The sequence below is a fragment of the Venustampulla echinocandica genome (assembly GCF_003357145.1).
Source record: "Venustampulla echinocandica strain BP 5553 chromosome Unknown scaffold_0, whole genome shotgun sequence".
In the NCBI taxonomy this organism is placed as follows: Eukaryota; Fungi; Ascomycota; class Leotiomycetes; order Helotiales; family Pleuroascaceae; genus Venustampulla; species Venustampulla echinocandica.
Window position 1 is genome coordinate 7,690,896 of NW_022474205.1, and position 18,410 is coordinate 7,709,305.

Genomic DNA, 18,410 nt, shown 5'->3' on the forward strand with positions numbered 1-18,410 from the left:
CAGTAGTGAGATTCAAACTGAGCTCACAAGTTGATGCTCCCTGTCTGTCATCACGCCGGTAGACAGTGAGGCTCAAGTATCGCCCATGAATGGCTGCATGACAACTACCCCTCGTTGTCCAACTTCACATGGTGTTGAAATTGTTCCACCGTGACAGGTATATATGATACTGGCCTACTCCGTTTTGAGGAATAGCCAAATCATGACTTCCAATTTCCGAGACGTTAAAGCCAGGCTTTAGCTTCCAGCTCAATTCTTTATTTGCGCTATGCAGAAAACACCCTTTCTTCTTGAGAGATACGGTCTATTTCGCATCCCCAAAATACGAGTCGCGAATGATTTAACAATCGTACAGCTTTTCAAGTCCAATATCATGTATTGCCCTGCACACGGGGACGGCACAATTAACGGAAAAGCTAGAGACCTCCTCATTCCCGATTCCGTCATCACAGTCCACATTCGTCAGCCCATCCCTTTAGAAGAAGCATATTCGTCGTTAATACATTTCTACCTCGACCAGTTGACTATATTGACTAACTATGTCTGCCAAGGCAAAGGTTTTTCTGCTGGCTTCACTGGTCCTAATTCCCCACCAGCTTTTCTCAATTCCTCCCAGTTCTCGATATCTCTTTGATCTACGAAGTTTCCGTGTAAGCCGAGGCGCAATTTGAACGGGAGGTGGATGGCCGCGATGGGCCCTTTGGCCAGATGCAAGGCATCGAATATGAGAATGTCGTTGCGTACGACGTCCAGATGGTTCAGGAGCGCAATAAGATAACCATCGCCCTCAATATCTGTTTTCTTCGGTACAAACACGGGTTCCTGGAACGTTGTTGTCGGGCCAGCCCAGTAGACATCTTTTGTCTTTCCGTCCCAGGTGAAATGCCCGAGAACGTTGAAGAATCCTCCAGCTGGCGACCCGCACTTCTCGAAGTCATAAGGACGGTTGGGCTCAATTTGTACTTGCCAGAAGTGGTTGTAATGCTTAGTGACCAGACGGTCATCAATGCGAGAAAACTCTCCATTGATTCCAAAAACCTCGGCAGGCTTGACCCGGGTGTTGGTTTTTGACTTGGGATCAAATATCCAACGATAGGTGTCAGATGTCAATTTGTTTCTCTTCTGAAGAGTCTCGGGAGGTGTTCCTTCGGGTGGGAAGAAGAAGAAAACATTGTCGGTTGCAACGCCAATATCAAAGACAATATGGCCGTCTTCATTTTCGTAACAGCCAGCCACGTGGCCATGGAAACCTTCACTGCATTAGAGATATTGTTTACGTTCCTGCAAAATAGGGCTCGTACCGTTGTCTGCTCTCAACCACACAATATCCTCGGGTTTGCCCCCTTTCCTCGGTACTATTCCATATAACTGGTCTTCGTTAGGGTCCCAAGCCCAATGGTTCCCTCCCTTCTTCAGACGGTCAAGTGAGCACTTCAAAGGCGTCATTGGAAGCACAAGGTAATTTTCACTAATCCCACAGTCATGGATGACTCCACAGAATGGGGCTTTATACCACGACTCGTTCGACTTCTTGCCATTGGCATCGATAGTATACACCACAATGTCACACGAAGCATCGCAACCATTTCCGCCGGCTTCATACCCAAAACAAACCATCTCACCGGTTACAGGATCAAATTTTGGGTGTGCAGTGAAAGTAGGTGAGTTTACCTGCCCATCAAAATCGTAACGACCAATAGTTTCTAACGTCACTGGGTCCATTGCATAGGGTGGCCCGTCCTCTTTCATTGCGAGCAGCATGCCTCTCCAAAACACAACATTGGTGTTCGATGCCGTTCTGATGACTCCTTTAACGGCTTCATTGTCAGTATAGATATTTCGGTACCGACCAAACAACGCCTTCCTTGCAGCCGTCTCATGCTTAAATCTCTCGGTGTGTACGTAACGCTGTCGGAAATCCACATGGCCCTTTTCAAAGCGAAGGGCAGATACAATTCCGTCGCCATTGAAGTGTATGTCTTCTTCAAAAATCGGCGGGAAGCGGTGGTCTGGTTGTATGCGGTAAAAAGTGCCATTTATATCTTCCGGAATGGTCCCAGAGACCTCGAGATCAAAAATGTCCGCTTCGAACCTCGCGGGCTTGTTCATCCCCTGGAAGAAGGGAGTGTCGGGATATTTAATTTGGTTATTGGATTTGACACCTTCAGTATAGTTTGGAGGCTCCACAGGAGCAAAAGTGAAGAGGTGAGCCATCATGTGACGAAGACCACTCACGGAATCGGTGCAGGTTGAAGAGGCAGAGGACAATACCAGCTATTTACTTTGGCCAATATCTCTAATAAACAATCCAACATTATCGCTATGTTCGCGCTTTGCCCGTTCGTGGGGCTCTGGATAATAGCCGCGGCTTGGTACGGTCCACGTCGCATTCCAAACAGAGGTGCGGGGTGTGGAGGGGGTTATCAAGGGAACCTCGAAAGCATTGATGTCGGTAGTTGTATCGCGATTCGATAGTCGAATATATCACCAACTTCCCATCGCGGGGTAATATCGGCAATTGAGAATGGACTTTATATTGGTGCCGCAGTCCGAACATTTGCTCGGACGCAGCTCAGCTTTTGTCAAAGCAATCGGGCGCCATTACCTGTACTTCAAGTGATGAATCATCTTGGAGAGATAGTCTGGTGAATTTCGAATATTTCGGCGCAACATCCTCCATGTGAATATCCTTGAAATCAGACACATTGACTTACGAGTACCCGCCTAAGACGCATCGCTAAATCCATTAAAATGGCCCGGGGAACTATCGCAATCGAAGAAGCTATCATTGATCCTGCAGGAATTGAGAATATACGACAATGGCACGGCCTACTTACCCCCGCCAAAGGAGCCAGCTCCGACCTCTCTGCCCACGAGCAAAGGCTGTTCGACATTCACGGTTCGCGCCTGAAAAGCATGGATGAAGAAGGTGTAGAATACATGCTGCTTTCCCTCACCTCGCCAGGCGTTCAAGGCGAGAGCAATCCAGAAAAGGCAGAACAAGTTGCAGCAGCAGCCAATGACTACCTCGCGGGCGAAGTCAAGAAGAATCCCCCTCGGTTCGGAGCTCTAGCTGCCCTCTCAATGCACTCGCCAGTTCAAGCGGCCCAAGAACTTCGGCGTGCGGTTAAGGAATTAGGTATGTTCGGTGGACTGGTAAATGATTTCCAGAGCACGGGAGAGGATGGAAGCGGCAAGGAGTACTTTGATACTGCCAAATATGATCCGTTCTGGGAAGTGGTGCAAGAGCTCGATGTGCCTGTTTACTTCCATCCGCGCTATCGAATCAAGCAAGACCTTGAACCAGACCAACCATATGGAACGAGGAAGCATATGCTAGGAGCGGGAGTGCAGTTTCATTTGGATCTTTCATTTCATTTGTATGCCATGTGCTCTTCAGGGGTATTTGATCGATTCCCGAAGGTTCAGATAGTCGCGGGTCATTTGGGCGAGAAGTAAGTTCCTGGTCTGTCAATAAATTTGAGTGACTCCGTAACTAATGGCCCATAAAGCATCCCGTTTAATCTCTGGCGTGCTTGTCATTGGTATAACCATCCGTGGAAGAAGGATTCGCGGCCATCGAAGCACGATTACAAGTATTACTTCACGCATAATGTCCATATCACTACTTCAGGAAATTTCTCGACGACGGGTCTGAAGTTTTGTATTGAAGAGCTTGGAGTTGATAGATGTTTATATGCTATTGGTAAGTATTTTATTTCTTGGGCTCTGTTCCAGATACTGACTCTTATAGATACTCCTTATGAAAATACCAAGGAGGGACAGGACTGGTGGAAAACTGTGGATATCCCTTCCAGCGAAAAGGAGGCTGTTGGAAGAACGAATGCGATCAAGTTATTCAAGCTTCCACTTGAGATCTAGCCATTTCTTATGCGAGACACGCGCAGGAAATAGGATCGATCGTAGAAGTTGCTCCTCGCCTTATATGAATTACTACCAGAATTAAGTACTGTTTATGAAATTCATTCCTTCATTTTTGGTTGTTACAGTATTAATTGCCGCTATTCGCATCTAAAGCTCTTATTCTGTCATGTTAAAACAAGTCCTACTAATGTCAGCTACTCAGTTATGTATAGCATTCCCCAATATCAAGCAATTATAATCCTTACATCCGTATAGATTCTTCCTATTGTATTTATATCCAACGAGTTTCCCGTATGTTCTGGCAAATTCGAAGGAATTCCTATTCTCGCTGAAGGTATCTATTTGCCAGCACAAGCAGGGACATTGCCCTGTTAAATAGAAAGAGCTTAAGCGGGTAATCCCAAGTAAAATTGACTAGATCTTGTCTTTGTAGAATAACGTTCTCCTGAAAATGAGTAAGGTGTAATTTGAGATCTCAAAATATACAACAAATATTATCGACTCATCGTTTCGAGCTTCTTTCCCATTTTATATTGCTTATTCCTTTAACAGACATTCACCGACGTTCTATTTTGTTAGCTCTTTCTATCCTGTCTTATTCCACCTCCGCTATTACTCAATGCCTCTCCTTTCAAAGGCCGTACGGCCATTATTGTAAGCCGTCTTCTTAATCGTCCAATTTTCTCTCGTTATTAATTTGCCTGGATAGTCTTAGCAAACCTCGATGTTATCAATGAAATGAACTTAACTTGAATTTCTAGGAGACTTACTATTTCCTTTGCGATCGAGTGCCTCTGTCGATATAACTCCATTAGCTAGTTGTTTAAACATTGGTTAGGTTTTAGAACCGGAAAATTTTCGTAAGGCCACTCAGTAATCATCTTACCCTTGTACAGGCACTTAGACAAACGGAGCAGAATTCTCTAAAGCTCATTTCCCCATGTAGTTTAAATCATTGTCACGTATTTTCCAGGATTTATGTGGTAGTTAAAATGGTGGAATTGCTTTAGAACTATTACTCAGTGAGGCATTGAAAATGCCGTATCCAGCCATTATGAGAGGGTCAATGCAGGCTTGCTGGTCTTAACGTCCTCACCATACCCAGGAGCCCTTAAGTCGTCCTCATCAACCTGCTTCCCAGTAACGGGATGCGGATAGTGGAATGGCACAACTCTGGTATCGGGCCACAGCATCAGCTGCTCAACAATCTGATCAGGCCCCGTTGCATTTTCCGGGAAAGTTACAGTATCAAAGGGAACAAATTCCCCAATCTCCTTATTTGACCAGCCCTTCTCAAAATCCGAATGCCAAAAGGGAAAGTATTTCAGCTTGAAAACCTTCCATACCCCGTCCTCCTTGATATATTCATTCTCGTACAAACCACCTTCCCACCATTGCACAAAGCCGCGGGGGTGAGTGTCTTTGACACTCTTGTGCACACCTGCACTCATAAGGGCACGGAACCGTCCACAGGCGCGCGTACCATCCGCAGAAATATCTATGACGTCCTGCATCTGGGCATGGTCGAGAAGGAAGCCGTGGACGGGGCCGTTTCGATTGTTTACGAACCTGGCGGCAAAGCGGCCTCGATATAGCCTCTCGACTCCTTGTTTGCCCTTGTAGCGACCTCCAAGGAATTCCACGAAGGTGTCTGGATGATCGGCGAAGAGGTCAACTACCTAGTAACCTGTTATTCTGGGCATTTCAAGTGTTGGTGTAGCTATTATCTACCTCTTTATATAGACACTTATCCAAATAATAACCATATTTGAAATGGAGCTTTTTGACTTCATTCTCATCTGCAATTTGAGAGCCGTTAGCACCTTTTAGTATTAACATCAAACATAGAAACTTGCCGCTCAGTCGAGTCACCTCCCCCCGCAAGGACTCCACCAGCTTCTTTAACTCTGCTATTTCGCTTGCCATGCTTTACTGATGTGCCAAGCTCCGTGGAGAATATATATAGAGGAAAGTGTTGCCTTGTATTGATTGATTGGCAAATACAGTTAATACATGTTAAGAAAGAAGAGCACTTTGGAATACGACATTAGTTATAGCACCATAAGGCCATACGAACACCTATTAAAGCCGGGCACATTTGCCGATATCTGTTGCTTTGATGATGATTTGCCGATCTGTGTTGTTGCTTTGATAATGCGGGGAGCAGCTTCCAAGCAATGTGGGGCTAGCTCCCCCCCCTCCCTCAACCCCGCCAGGGGAACAAGGCAAAAGTTTGTACGCAGGCCAAGACCAATAGTTCCCGCGACCAAATCTCAGGGATATAGTTCTCGAGGCTCTTGGTCATCATATCTTCAATATCCTCCAGATACGAAGTATCGCCACTAAAAGCCATAATTGAAGCCAAACCAAAAAGGTGGCCATCATGACCGTTACAGTTGCGGAAGAGTCGATCGAGACTCGACTGTTCATTAATGGCGAGGTATGTCGCCTGGATTGGTAAAATGGAAACGATACATTTAACTGACGATATGGGGTTTGCGAGTATAGTTCGTCGAATCTGAGAATGCAAAGACATTCGATCTCATATCCCCAAAGACCCAAGAGGTGGTAGCTAGAGGTACATGAGCCTGCCTTGAGCATTTGAAGCGTTACTAAAAAAGACGACCGCAGTTCATGAAGCCTCGGAACAAGACACAAACCGAGCAGTGGCAGCAGCCAAGGCCGCTCAACCAGCATGGGCCGCCCTCAGTCCAGATCAACGCGGAAAATACTTCAAAACGTTAGCAACCCTCATCCGGGAACATGATAAGGAATTTGCAACTCTGGAAGCTTTATCAATGGGACACCCTATCTCATCTTATTTCCATGGAGCGGCCTGCGCCAAGATTTTTGAGCACTATTCCGAGGCTGGATACGGTGTTCAAGGCACTTCTAGCGTGAATACTCCAGGTTTCGTAAATTTGACTTTCCGGCAGCCGTATGGTGTCGTTGCCGCGATTATTCCCTGGAACGTTCCGTTGCTATTTTTCGGCAAAAAACTAGCCCCAGCGCTCATTGTTGGGAATACGGTTATTTTGAAGAGCAGTGAGAAGGCTCCTTTGACGGTAAGGCCTCTTATTTATTTTCGTCAGAGCGACGACTTCCATTGTTGAACAAGTATTGAGATATATATAGTCCGCCTTATTGGCCAAATTGATCCAGGAGGCGGGGTTTCCTCCAGGTGTCATCAATGTGATAACTGGCTTTGGCAATGTCTCGGGCTCCGTGCTGAGCTACCATATGGATGTTCGGGCTTTATCGTTCACCGGTTCAACCAGAACCGGAAGACTGATTCAAGAGGCATCAGCCAAATCAAACCTGAAAGCAATCTCTCTTGAGTTAGGAGGAAAGTCTCCAGCTATCATCTTCGAAGACGCAGACCTTGACGCCGCTGCCGCCGCCACCCAATTCTCCATTCAGACCACGAGCGGGCAAACTTGTATGGCCAACTCTCGGATATATGTGCAAGACACAGTTGCAGATCGTTTCATCGAGCTATTCAAGACCAAGTTTGCAGCTGTTAATATTGGCGACCCGACTTTGCCGGAAACTAACCATGGCCCTCTGGCGGACAAGATGCAATATGACAATGTCATGAAGTACCTTGAAATCGGCAAGAAAGACGGTAAGATTATCTTAGGAGATGAACCTTATTCGAGTCCGGACGGCAAAGGTTATTTTATTTCCCCGACAATCTTTATTGAAACCCCAGAAGACTCGCGAATCATGAAAGAGGAAGTGTTCGGGCCGGTTGTGATTATCAATGTCTTCAAAACAGAGGAAGAAGCTCTGGCGAAAGCTAATGATACTGAATATGGACTCTATGCTTCTGTATTTACTAAGAATATTGATCGGGCGTTGAAGTTCGCCAAGGGTTTGGAAGCAGGAACTGTTGGTGTGAATTGTACTAGTCCGCTCACGGGGCAGGACACTCCTTTTGGTGGGTACAAAGGGTCCGGAATTGGGAGGGAGGGATTGCCTAACTATAGTTTGGATTTCTTTTTGGAGACTAAATCTGTTCTTCTCAAGTTGGACTTATGAACATGGAAGGGGGGGGTTGAAATGCAATATGCAATAACGGTGGTGGATTTTGGGTATTTCACGTTGCGGCCACCAGAATCAGATGTCACTCGGGATAAAAACTTGCTATATCGCGAGCCCATCAAATCAATATACCTGACAGCAGTATCAGAAACTGTATCCCTCATTTCATTGTCTCAGCCCCCTTCTGATATCAATGGCCTTCTTGTCCATGTGCAACTTCTGAGGGTTCCTCCTCCTCCCCATCTACGTTCCTCATAGGCCTAATTTCCCCAGTTGTGCCCGAAAGAACTCCACCACTAACGTGATCATCAGGCATGAACGGCATTTCCATGTCGAAAGTATGCGTGATAGACGTGTACTGACGGTAGCCGAGACGGGCAAGGGGTGCCGCTTTCACAATATCAAAAAGCTAAAAACCACTTAGTGCTCTGTCCTAAACAGACTAAGGGTAGGATGGGGTAAACATACCCCATCAGACGTAATATACTCTCCTTTTACATGGATGGCAACAACTCGACCAATGACAATATCAGAATTTCCTACAAGAGAATCCCCGGCGATCCGGACAATGGAATGAACTTTGCACTCAAATTGTACAGGTGACTCGGCAACTCTGGGAGGCTTCACAACGCGACTTGGGGCTTTGGTGACTCCAGAGATGGGGAACTCGTCGTCCCATGACTCCAGGGAGGACGCGTTGACGCTTTCTCTGAGGTCGTTCCTATGTGATATGCTTGTTATCGCCACATTCCAAAAACTGCCGATGAAACTAAAAAGGTCAATACTCTTACGTTGCCATATTCCAGACAAATTCGCCGGTATCTTTAGCATTGTTGACAGAGTCCTTGCTGTCACGTTTGTACACAGATTGATGCCCGATGAAAAGGATAGTTGGGGGATCAAAAGATACGTTATTGAATTGACTAAATGGAGCCAGATTGTCTTGACCATTTTTACTGGTGGTGCTTATCCAACCAATAGGACGTGGGACCACGAAGCTTTTGAAGGGGTCGTGAGGGAGCCCTGACTTTTGCCCTTTGGGAGGCTCGTAAAAGATATCTGGACGGCCCATTTTCGGACGGATCCGGTTTATAAGGAGGCTTTGAGATTGTTAAGCAATGAATCAACGGGGGGCTAGAAGAGAATATCGGAGGAGCTATCTCATCGTCTTATATAGAAATTATACGGCCGTGGCAGCAAGCTCGTTGACCATGGACTTTGCAGCATGGTGCTACCACACTCTCCAAAACTGCGGATGCTGCGGAATAAGGATGCCATAAAATGGTGCGATGAACATGTTTAGTAACAGTTTATCCCGATCCACCCATTGATGCAAACGCTGAGTAGCGGTCATAGGTGGATTTTACATGCAGGATGCCGCTACATGTAGATTACTCATCAACATCGTGGAACGGAAGCTCCGGTGGAAACGAAGTTCATGAATAGTTTTATGTAGTAGTTTACCTAGTATTAGAAATCCGCGTGGTGGTTTACTAAACTTTCTAGATCCTGCCCAGAAACAGGCTACGCAATCCGAGCTTCTTTTTTCGTTTCGACCAACCATCTACGCCCAATGGTTGTACTACCAAAAATTAAATTATCCGGTGCGTGGAGGGGTGCCTATCCCCCATGGAGCTTCAGAAGGAGAAGCGATGAGGTTGAAATTGAATAAAAGGTGTGTGAATGTCCTCAGTACAAAAGTAAACGCAAATTGCGAGATCCCATGTAATTCAAAATAAGATATAGTTTCTCAAATAAATCAAGGATGGATTGTGAGGATGGCAGCTCCGCCATTGGGTACGTTAATATTCCCTGGGGAATCGATAGAATTGGGCATTTCGATTCATTCAAATATACATAAACGCCGTAGCCAGAGATCTAAGCCTTCCAAGATCCAAACAAAATATCACAGTCCATCATAACGCTAAGTATATGGCTTGCTATTGGTATCAACGGGAACCGAGCGTTACTCTACGTCGAGGCTGTTTGTGTTTGCTATTGAAGGTAGCCAGATAGTTGATGGATATGCTAGATATGATTGACTTAATTTCGTTGTTGTGAAGCAGCATTGGGACACCGACTTGACTAAAGTCGAAGAAAAGTGAACATGGGGGGCAGAGAGTATCCTTAACCTACAAAACTATCAATTCTGTCGCTATCGATCTGATGTGATATCGGTGACCATAGTGACACTTGGCGATAGTGCCAAGATCTGGTACGTGTAAATGAGAGCTGGACGAAAAAGCGTATTTGAAAACTGTCAGGCAGGATTTAGATCCAGTCGGCAATTAGAAAGGTTGGTAATACGTGATAAACGCAAGGAATGAGGGGCAGCCAAAGCGTGAAAGTGATAAGCATAGGTATATGTAATTATACTTTGATTATGGAGCGATGCCAAAAACTGTAGACCCCTACTCGAGCACTCTAATGACTTGTTAGGTAGCTTGCCAATTTCACACGCACTTGCGAAGTTGCGATTGTTGACATACCTAGGCGGAGTTGTGCTAGGTGGTGGATTAATCAAGCAATGACTTGAAACTCACTAGCCTGGAGCTAGGCGTTGCTGCGGCAACACGCCTCGGCCCCTATCATCGTTACCAGAAAATCAACTTCGAGACCCGAGTCGCAAACGAACAACACGACGACCACGACGACGACTACGACGACCGCAACACTGGGTGTGCACATCTCTACACGGAAAATATTGGAATTTATTTTCAACCTCTTTGCTTCAGGAATTTTTACCGCGGAAAGGTCCCCGCTGGCTCACGCGAATCTTTGTTTACGCATCTGCAACGAACGTGGATGATTCTTCCTTCTCCAACACAACAGAAATGGCCACCGCAGCCGCTGGAGCGTCTTCGATATCGGTGACTGGTATGTCTCGATTGTTGATCTAAATATAATACAGGAGATCTAATAGTTGGCAGTCCGTGTCCGTCCCTTCACGATTCGGGAGGCAGCCCAAATGTACCTATGCAAACCTCGTCCTCCCTTATTCGAATGCTCACAATATATAGAACGAAATGTGATGAGGGTACTTTATTCCTTGGAGAAGGGTCTCTTGCTGGCCTCCCTACACCTAAGCTGGGCCAAAAGGGCATTCGGCCCGTGATCAAAGTCCTGGATGATAAGTGCTTGTATGTATTGTTGTTATAGTTTTAATTTCTGCAAGCTAACACTTTTAGAATCTTCGACCCTCCCGAGGATAACCCCATGCAAAAGTTCTCCCGATCAGTCGTCCCGAATATGGGCAAAAGAGTGAAGGATCAACAATTTGCATTTGATCGGGTCTTTGACGAAAATACAACACAAGCGGATGTCTACGAAGCAACAACGAGGGGTCTACTGGACAGCGTTCTTGAAGGGTACAACGCAACCGTATTCGCATATGGTGCTACCGGTTGCGGGAAAACACACACCATTACTGGAACTGCCCAACAGCCTGGCATCATCTTCCTTACGATGCAAGAACTATTCGAGAAAATTGCTGAGCGGAGTGATGAGAAGCAGACGGAAGTTTCCTTGTCATATCTGGAGATCTATAATGAGACGATCCGTGATCTACTCGTCCCTGGGGGAAGTAAACAAGGCTTAATGCTACGCGAGGATGCCAATCAAGCTGTATCTGTAGCGGGTCTATCGAGCCACCATCCGCGAGATGTACAAGAAGTTATGGATATGATCGTGCAGGGGAACGAGTATCGGACAATTTCTCCAACCGCAGCTAACGCAACATCCTCCCGATCCCATGCTGTCTTGCAAATCAATCTGGCTCAAAAGGACCGAAATGCAGACGTCAATGAACCACATACGATGGCTACCCTAAGCATTATTGACTTGGCCGGCAGCGAACGTGCGAGCGCAACGAAGAATCGCGGCGAGCGATTGATCGAAGGGGCAAACATCAACAAATCCCTTCTCGCACTAGGCGGGTGCATCAACGCGCTCTGTGATCCCCGCAAGAGGAACCACGTCCCATACCGGAATTCAAAGCTTACTCGGCTTCTGAAATTTTCTCTTGGAGGAAATTGCAAGACTGTCATGATTGTGTGTGTGAGCCCATCGAGTTCTCATTTCGATGAAACACAAAACACCCTCCGCTACGCAAACAGAGCCAAAAACATCCAGACCAAAGTCACCAGAAATGTGTACAATGTCAACCGACACGTGAAGGATTTCCTGGTCAAGATTGATGAGCAGCGTGCATTGATCAACGAACTACTTGCCCAGCAGAAGGATTCAGATGCGACCGCATTCGTCAAATTCAGGAAACAAAACGAAAAGCGCGATGGTATTACACGGGAAGGAATTCTACGAGTTCGCGCGGCATTTGATAACTCTGTTAATGAGAGGCAAGACAAGATGGGCAATATGAAGCGACTTCGGCAGATTGAAAGACGGATTGCAGTACTGTCAGCCTGGGTTGCAGCTTTTGATACTATTTGCGCCTCTCGTGATGCCGAGGACATGCCGCCTAGTTTATCTGCGATGCGGAAAACCGCTCAAGGTATCCTTTTGGAGCTGGAGAACAGCAGACAACACTATCATCAGAAGTTAGACAAGAACAATTGGGAGCGTGCAATTGATTCGGCCTTGCAAAACAGTATCCGGCAGCTGGCAGAAGTAGATGGATCCGCTGAGGGACCTGACGTTGCAAGCTTAACTCGGGAAGCCGAACTTCTCAAAGCCAATGCCGGGAGGGAGGCGCTGCGGGAAGTTTTAGAGCAGGAAAAGGTTGGCGACGGGGATGTTACTCAAATTCTTCTCTCTGCCCAATTCGACATAATTTCTTGCCTGCACGACATATTGAGTATGAACGAAGTCGATGCTATCCAGCACGCGAAGAGTACCCTCGGTCGTCTATTACAGGAATGTTCTACTACGGTATCCCACGTAGTCAAACCTGACGGATCATTGAATATCATTGAAAAGTTCTCCCCGACGAAACGTGGCACGCCAAAGCGAAAGAAGCCAGCGAGCTTCCTAGACAACCAGCCTCGACTGGTTCCTAAAATGGCATCTCTTTCCGCAATGGCCCCCCAAATACTTTCATCGCCCATGAAATCTTCACCCAGGCGGCGAAAACCAGTCTTAGGAAAGAAAGGGGTATCCTTTACGCCGAAGAAAAAGTCGCCCTCCAAGCAGCGAAGTGTCAGGTGGCGAGATGATACAGAATCCGGGACGTTGGCAGAATTTGAGAAGACACCTCAGAAGACTCGTTGTACACCCGAAGTATCCTCAGCGGAACAGTCCCTAGTGCTCCCTACACTGCCGCCATATTTAACAGCAGATGTGTCAAATGATTCACTCGGATCTTCTCCTATCCCCGTTGCTCCACAGCCATCCCTCGATCTTAGACCCAAGGCAAATCGATTTCAGGCCGGTTTCCTCAAGAAGAAGACGGGGTCACCACCACCACCGAAGATGAGCAATCTCTCATCATCTGATACTGAACAGTCACCTCTACGCACCATTGATACTGGGAATGTTTTGAATCAATCTCCGTTGCACCTTGTTCAGAGCTCAACAAGTGATATCCCTTCCGACAGTGGACATAACTCTTCGTCCGATGGTGAAAACAGTTGGCATATGGATCGTTCCGATAGCTCAAAAATAGGCAGGGCCTTGAAACGTACAGGCTCCATCCCTCGCCTATCAAATGAGGGTATCAGCAGAGCTCATCGACGCAGAAGCCCTACCGCGGCTACCATGGCAGGGTCGCCTCCAAATGAGAACATGTTTACCGCCAGCCATGCTCGACGGATGGTCAGGAGCGACAAAGAGTCTAGCTTCCACTCTAGCGTTTTGAGTCCTCGCACCCAGCCGGTCATTAAGACCAATCGGCGCACCACCATTGGCGAGCCACGGCAACTGAGCGGCAACTTTGCAAACTCTGCGAGACACGCCGGGATTTATAGTAGCACACCTAAGATGAGAGAGAGTGTCACTGGTGTTATGGGTAAGGGAGGATGGCGATAAGCTGTTCTTACAGCTGTATGATTATGGCCTGCCACGAACATTCTGCATCATTGCGCAACGATTCTAGGCTATTGTAAGGCGGTGTTCTATGATGATAATGACTTTCTTGTACCTTTTTACAGAGCCTCCGTTTTCGGGGCAGAATTATGGCGTCTTGAGTGTGGCGTTATTATCTGGGGCTGTTGCATAGTTGGACCTCAGTGAGCTTTGTACATTATTACTCTCGGTTTAATTGAAGATTACTTCAAGCACTTGCTTGTGAATACTCTTTAGGGAAGCATCTCATATTTTCGAACACGACAAAGTATCACGGTTCTTTCTAGCTGCCCCCCTCCCGGTCCCTGTCTGTATACACGCACTCCATTATTGATTTTGCTTCACGCATAAACTTCTCTTGAAGGATAATTCCAGTTTGACCGGCGTGCATTATAACCAGTGCCAACAGGAGCAAAGCTAAACTTCCCTAACTGTGGCAAGGCATTCAAAGCTCGCCAACTAAGTAGAAAGGAAGCCGCCTTATCATACACCACAATTGGAGATGGAGTCCGTGAGGGTGCGCTTATGCTCCTGTAGATTTTCTTGAAATTAATATCTTAGATTTGAGCCTTGAAGTAAAATGATAGAAGCCTTTGAAATATACATTTAGTGTGCGGATATCGTTTAAATAAATGATTAAACCTCAAACAATAAGTAAGTGACAAAATATCTGTAGATGGCGATACTAACCCCTTGACAAAGTATAAACACTTGAAATTCCCCTCGAACACCCCCCAACCAGTTTCTCAAAATCTTGGTATATAGCAGCACAAAATAAATCGGTGGCGTAGTCTTGAGTGCTCGGTACAGCGCTTGATAGCGATTACAGTGTAATTGAAGGTGAGGATAATATTGCGGCGAAAGCGGCCACAGGGGCTTCACTTGTTTCTACAGTCGTGTAAGGGATGTGCTGAAACCGCACAGCCAGAAGGGGTACGGCCGGGAAGGGACATAGAGATGTGAGGAGCATCAGAAAGAATATAATAAACTGCCCGACCCTTGAGCAAGGTGGAAGGGAGTAGTTAGCATAATTAACAGGTTGGTAAGTCTATTTCTTCTATATAATCGTTAAATTCTACTATTTAAATAAGTAGAGAAAGGTGGAAATATGGAGTAGCGATATACTTTTCATAATATACAACTATGGCTAGTGCAGAACTCCAAACAGTTAGAGGGATGTTGTGTTGGAATGCCCACCCACATACATCCCGCCGTGGATATCATATCATGAACCATAGAAACCCAGACACCACCCTCCCAGAACACCATACCGGCATTATAAAGTAACCAAAAGCTGTCACCACCAAGTTCCCATACCACCCAAAGTAGGACCTGTCTGCATATCCATGGGCTGGTTTCCAGTTTCCGTCTGAAGATCCCTAACAAGATCATCCCATCCTTCCCAACTTACATCACTTTCTAAGCCATTCATATCCAGGTCTCCCAGCACATTGTCACCCATTAACCAAGGCATTGGCTGCTGCCCCGGTTGTTGGGCTTGTTGCTGGAATTGTAGTTGAACCTGGTCGGGAGCAAGCATACCCATACCCACAATTTGGGGTTCCATTATCGCCCTATCTTCCTGGTACACGGGAGTATCCATGGATGTAAGAGTGGCATTTCTCGCGGCTTGAGAACCTGGGGAATTTCGGGAGTCGATGGGCGGCATAGGATGAGGGTATGTTAACGGTAGAGGCCGCATGTAGTCTTTCGGGATTCCGAGATCCAAGTTACTGCCAACGGCAGTTGTGCAGGCCATATTTTCTTCCCGTTTTCGCCGGGCTTTTGCCATAAGCGTCTTTAACGGCTTCCACAGCATTCCACTCTTGCTTTGAACTAATCTGGCATCCCATGTACCGAAGATACTGTCAACGGCCCGCCACGCACGATCAACAATGACCGAAGGAGGTCGGGTACATAGTTCCCCAAGAATGAAGGCTATGGCATGCCATTGTATATAAGTTTGGAAAAGCCAGCCCCATTGCTTGGTGCTAGATTCTTCCTCCAGTACTCGTGAGTACTCGAAAATCTCGATGGAAGCCATTAGGAGGCGATCACGGGTGTCCTGGGAAAGGGTGCTTGGCTTGCCAGGCTGCGTGAGGGGGTGATAGAGAATCAGCGATATCTTCGCGGTGATAAGCCGGGCTACGGTGGCTGCAACCCAATAAAGGGGTCCTGCGTCTTCGCAGTATTTGAGATATGTTTCCTCGAGATGACTAGCTGTTTCTCTGACGAGTTTCTCCTTCTCCTCGAGCGTCATCGATCGCGGCCCATCTCTATACGGTATCCCACCGAGCTGATTATATGATATCCTTCGTGATAGACTACATATTTCATATCGAATAAGGCAGAAAGTCATCTCAGAAACCCCGGGCCGACGGGATGGAAGCTCAGTGGCACTTGGATCAAGATCCTCGTCGTTACATGACGTAGGATACTCGGTATCGAACGTGTAATCAAGAATAGCAGGGTCCGCCCCATGATCTTCGGAGGCTCGCGTATCCAGAATGAAAACTTGCCACCATAGGCGTCTCCTCATCTCTATATCGAATGGCTTCAATCCAAACTTTGCTCCGTCACGGTGAAGACCAAGGGACTGGGCGATTCGTATTGCCAATCCAGTTAGGGTCCATACAAATCTAGTATCGTCATGTCGTCGAACACAAATCAAGAACAGGACAAAGGCTTGGACGGTGACAATTTCGCTGGTGTTGAGCAAGCCAGCTCTTGCCAGCGCCTGCTCTACCCCGAATCGATATTGCTTCAGCAGAAAATCTTTCGAAACGCCAAAGTTTGTTTGTACCTGGAGTGTTTTAGTCCAATGAATCCAAGTTGTTTGGCATTGTTAGCTTACCTCTTGTCCATTCATGGATGTAATCGTAGCGAAATAAATGGAAAACATTAACGCCTCCGTACTTTTACTCAAACTGTCCAGATTAGTCTGGACCTCCTTTATGGTTTTGGTCATTGTCGGCGCGTGTAATATTTTGACCAAGGGGTGGACATTGTCGAGGAACGTCTGCCAATAAAACGGTATCTGGGATGGGAGGGGATGGAGCTGGGCAAGATCAACGTCGCTGCTATTGTATCCCATGATAAAACTCTGATGCCTCGACTCGGTTACAGCACTGCTTGGGGCAATAGGTGTATCCGAGTCTGAGTCGAAGCCCTGGTCTTGGAGCATCTCGCGGATTTCCTCAACCTCGTCCGTTATTTGGCTCCAGAAGGGATGGGACACATATCGACTCTTCCCTTCATCGTAAACCAGGCGTCCAACCCCCATCTCGACTTCATCAGCGCTGAAAGCAGTCTTGGGCGGCCCCTGCCCGATCCTTACGGCGCGATGGATCCATTCCTTCTTTGTCCCGCTGCCCGCGTCGACTCCCACCACCCTCAACTTGGTCTGCTTAGAAGTTGGGTCGGTAGTCGACGACCCCCCTTCACGCTGTATCGATGAGTTGTCGCTGGAGGGCGAGTGTTTGATCGCCTCCACCTCGACCTGCCCGCTCAGATCTTCGACGACACCTTCTAGTCTTCTCAGGCGCTTCAATAGCTCTGCTTCCCTCTCACTTGTAGCCTTTCCGCCCGCCCTCGGTCGACGAGGGGCGCGACCAGGCGCTGGAAATATGCATTGCGATCCGGCCCTGGTGCAATTCGAGCATGGGAATTGCTTGTCGCATCGGACCTTTCTCCTGCGACAAGTGACGCACGAGCGCGCCGTGAGCGCATGAGGAGCAGAATGGGAAGCCTTTCTCTGCTCGGGGCCGTGGCTATGCGTTGGTGATGCATCTGCGTCCGAGCCTGTTGGGGCCGTATTCGAAGTTGTAGCTGCTGCTGAAGCTGAAGCTGAAGCTGTCGAAGGCATCGAGGCCAGAGGGGCAGTCAAGGCAGCCAGTTCAGATTGGGAGTGCCCAGACATCGTTCTAATGCTAGTAACTTAGTACTCCCACGTCGCGATAACACATCAGGTTTGCCCATCCATTAGAAACGTAGGGAGAGGAGAGGCCCCAGTATGGTATGGGAATAAGGAGCGAGAGAAGAATTAGAAAAATAGGTGCAGTGGGAGGGAATACTCCGCATCAATTGCTGCTCTGCAGTCATAGTGTGAACCTATTTAGTCCAGTCCGTGTATTCGCAGCCTGCTCTGAAATCTTACTCCGGATGACTCTGCGGTGTTCAGCACGCGGCGTTCCAGGCATTTGCCTTATCAGATCGGCCCGCCACGCGGCGATTGTAACGCTCCGAGGTCCGGTCTAGGGCGGGTCACGTGTCATCCGCGGGCTGCTTACAGATGACGTTGCCCTTGGCGCCCCAACCTATCAAGAGCTTTCCAATTCTTTGCGATTCGACTCGCCATCGCCATCGCCATCGCCATCACTACAACTCTATAACTGCCAAAATCCAGGGCACCCTCCTTCGCTTTTCCCCGCCAGAGTTGATCGAACCCTACACCAGTCTTCTCA

The 18,410-nt window shown here is 47.3% G+C and overlaps 7 protein-coding genes across 7 annotated transcripts; 3 read left to right on the plus strand and 4 right to left on the minus strand.

The window, feature by feature from the left end:
* Positions 1–537: 537 nt before the first annotated feature.
* BP5553_02424 (Uncharacterized protein) lies at positions 538–2,214 on the minus strand (the record flags this gene model as incomplete). The annotated part of the gene is made up of 2 exons (XM_032011047.1): positions 538–1,250; positions 1,302–2,214. The coding sequence occupies 2 exons, from the start codon at positions 2,212–2,214 to the stop codon at positions 538–540; spliced, it is 1,626 nt and encodes a 541-aa protein (XP_031875101.1).
* A 537-nt stretch (positions 2,215–2,751) lies between these two features.
* BP5553_02425 (uncharacterized protein) lies at positions 2,752–3,882 on the plus strand (the record flags this gene model as incomplete). Its single annotated transcript, XM_032011048.1, has 3 exons — positions 2,752–3,455; positions 3,513–3,706; positions 3,755–3,882. 3 exons carry the CDS (start codon positions 2,752–2,754, stop codon positions 3,880–3,882), a joined length of 1,026 nt encoding a protein of 341 aa, XP_031875102.1.
* Positions 3,883–4,937: 1,055 nt separating this feature from the next.
* On the minus strand, positions 4,938–5,811 carry BP5553_02426 (Uncharacterized protein; the record flags this gene model as incomplete). The annotated part of the gene is made up of 2 exons (XM_032011049.1): positions 4,938–5,564; positions 5,617–5,811. The coding sequence occupies 2 exons, from the start codon at positions 5,809–5,811 to the stop codon at positions 4,938–4,940; spliced, it is 822 nt and encodes a 273-aa protein (XP_031875103.1).
* Positions 5,812–6,268: 457 nt separating this feature from the next.
* On the plus strand, positions 6,269–7,926 carry BP5553_02427 (putative aldehyde dehydrogenase; the record flags this gene model as incomplete). The annotated part of the gene is made up of 4 exons (XM_032011050.1): positions 6,269–6,325; positions 6,394–6,463; positions 6,517–6,950; positions 7,021–7,926. 4 exons carry the CDS (start codon positions 6,269–6,271, stop codon positions 7,924–7,926), a joined length of 1,467 nt encoding a protein of 488 aa, XP_031875104.1.
* Positions 7,927–8,119: 193 nt separating this feature from the next.
* On the minus strand, positions 8,120–9,001 carry BP5553_02428 (Uncharacterized protein; the record flags this gene model as incomplete). Its single annotated transcript, XM_032011051.1, has 3 exons — positions 8,120–8,338; positions 8,398–8,650; positions 8,721–9,001. 3 exons carry the CDS (start codon positions 8,999–9,001, stop codon positions 8,120–8,122), a joined length of 753 nt encoding a protein of 250 aa, XP_031875105.1.
* A 1,762-nt stretch (positions 9,002–10,763) lies between these two features.
* On the plus strand, positions 10,764–13,911 carry BP5553_02429 (Kinesin-like protein; the record flags this gene model as incomplete). Its single annotated transcript, XM_032011052.1, has 4 exons — positions 10,764–10,806; positions 10,860–10,899; positions 10,950–11,069; positions 11,118–13,911. 4 exons carry the CDS (start codon positions 10,764–10,766, stop codon positions 13,909–13,911), a joined length of 2,997 nt encoding a protein of 998 aa, XP_031875106.1.
* A 1,333-nt stretch (positions 13,912–15,244) lies between these two features.
* On the minus strand, positions 15,245–17,866 carry BP5553_02430 (uncharacterized protein; the record flags this gene model as incomplete). The annotated part of the gene is made up of 2 exons (XM_032011053.1): positions 15,245–16,750; positions 16,802–17,866. The coding sequence occupies 2 exons, from the start codon at positions 17,864–17,866 to the stop codon at positions 15,245–15,247; spliced, it is 2,571 nt and encodes an 856-aa protein (XP_031875107.1).
* Between the last annotated feature and the right edge of the window lie 544 nt (positions 17,867–18,410).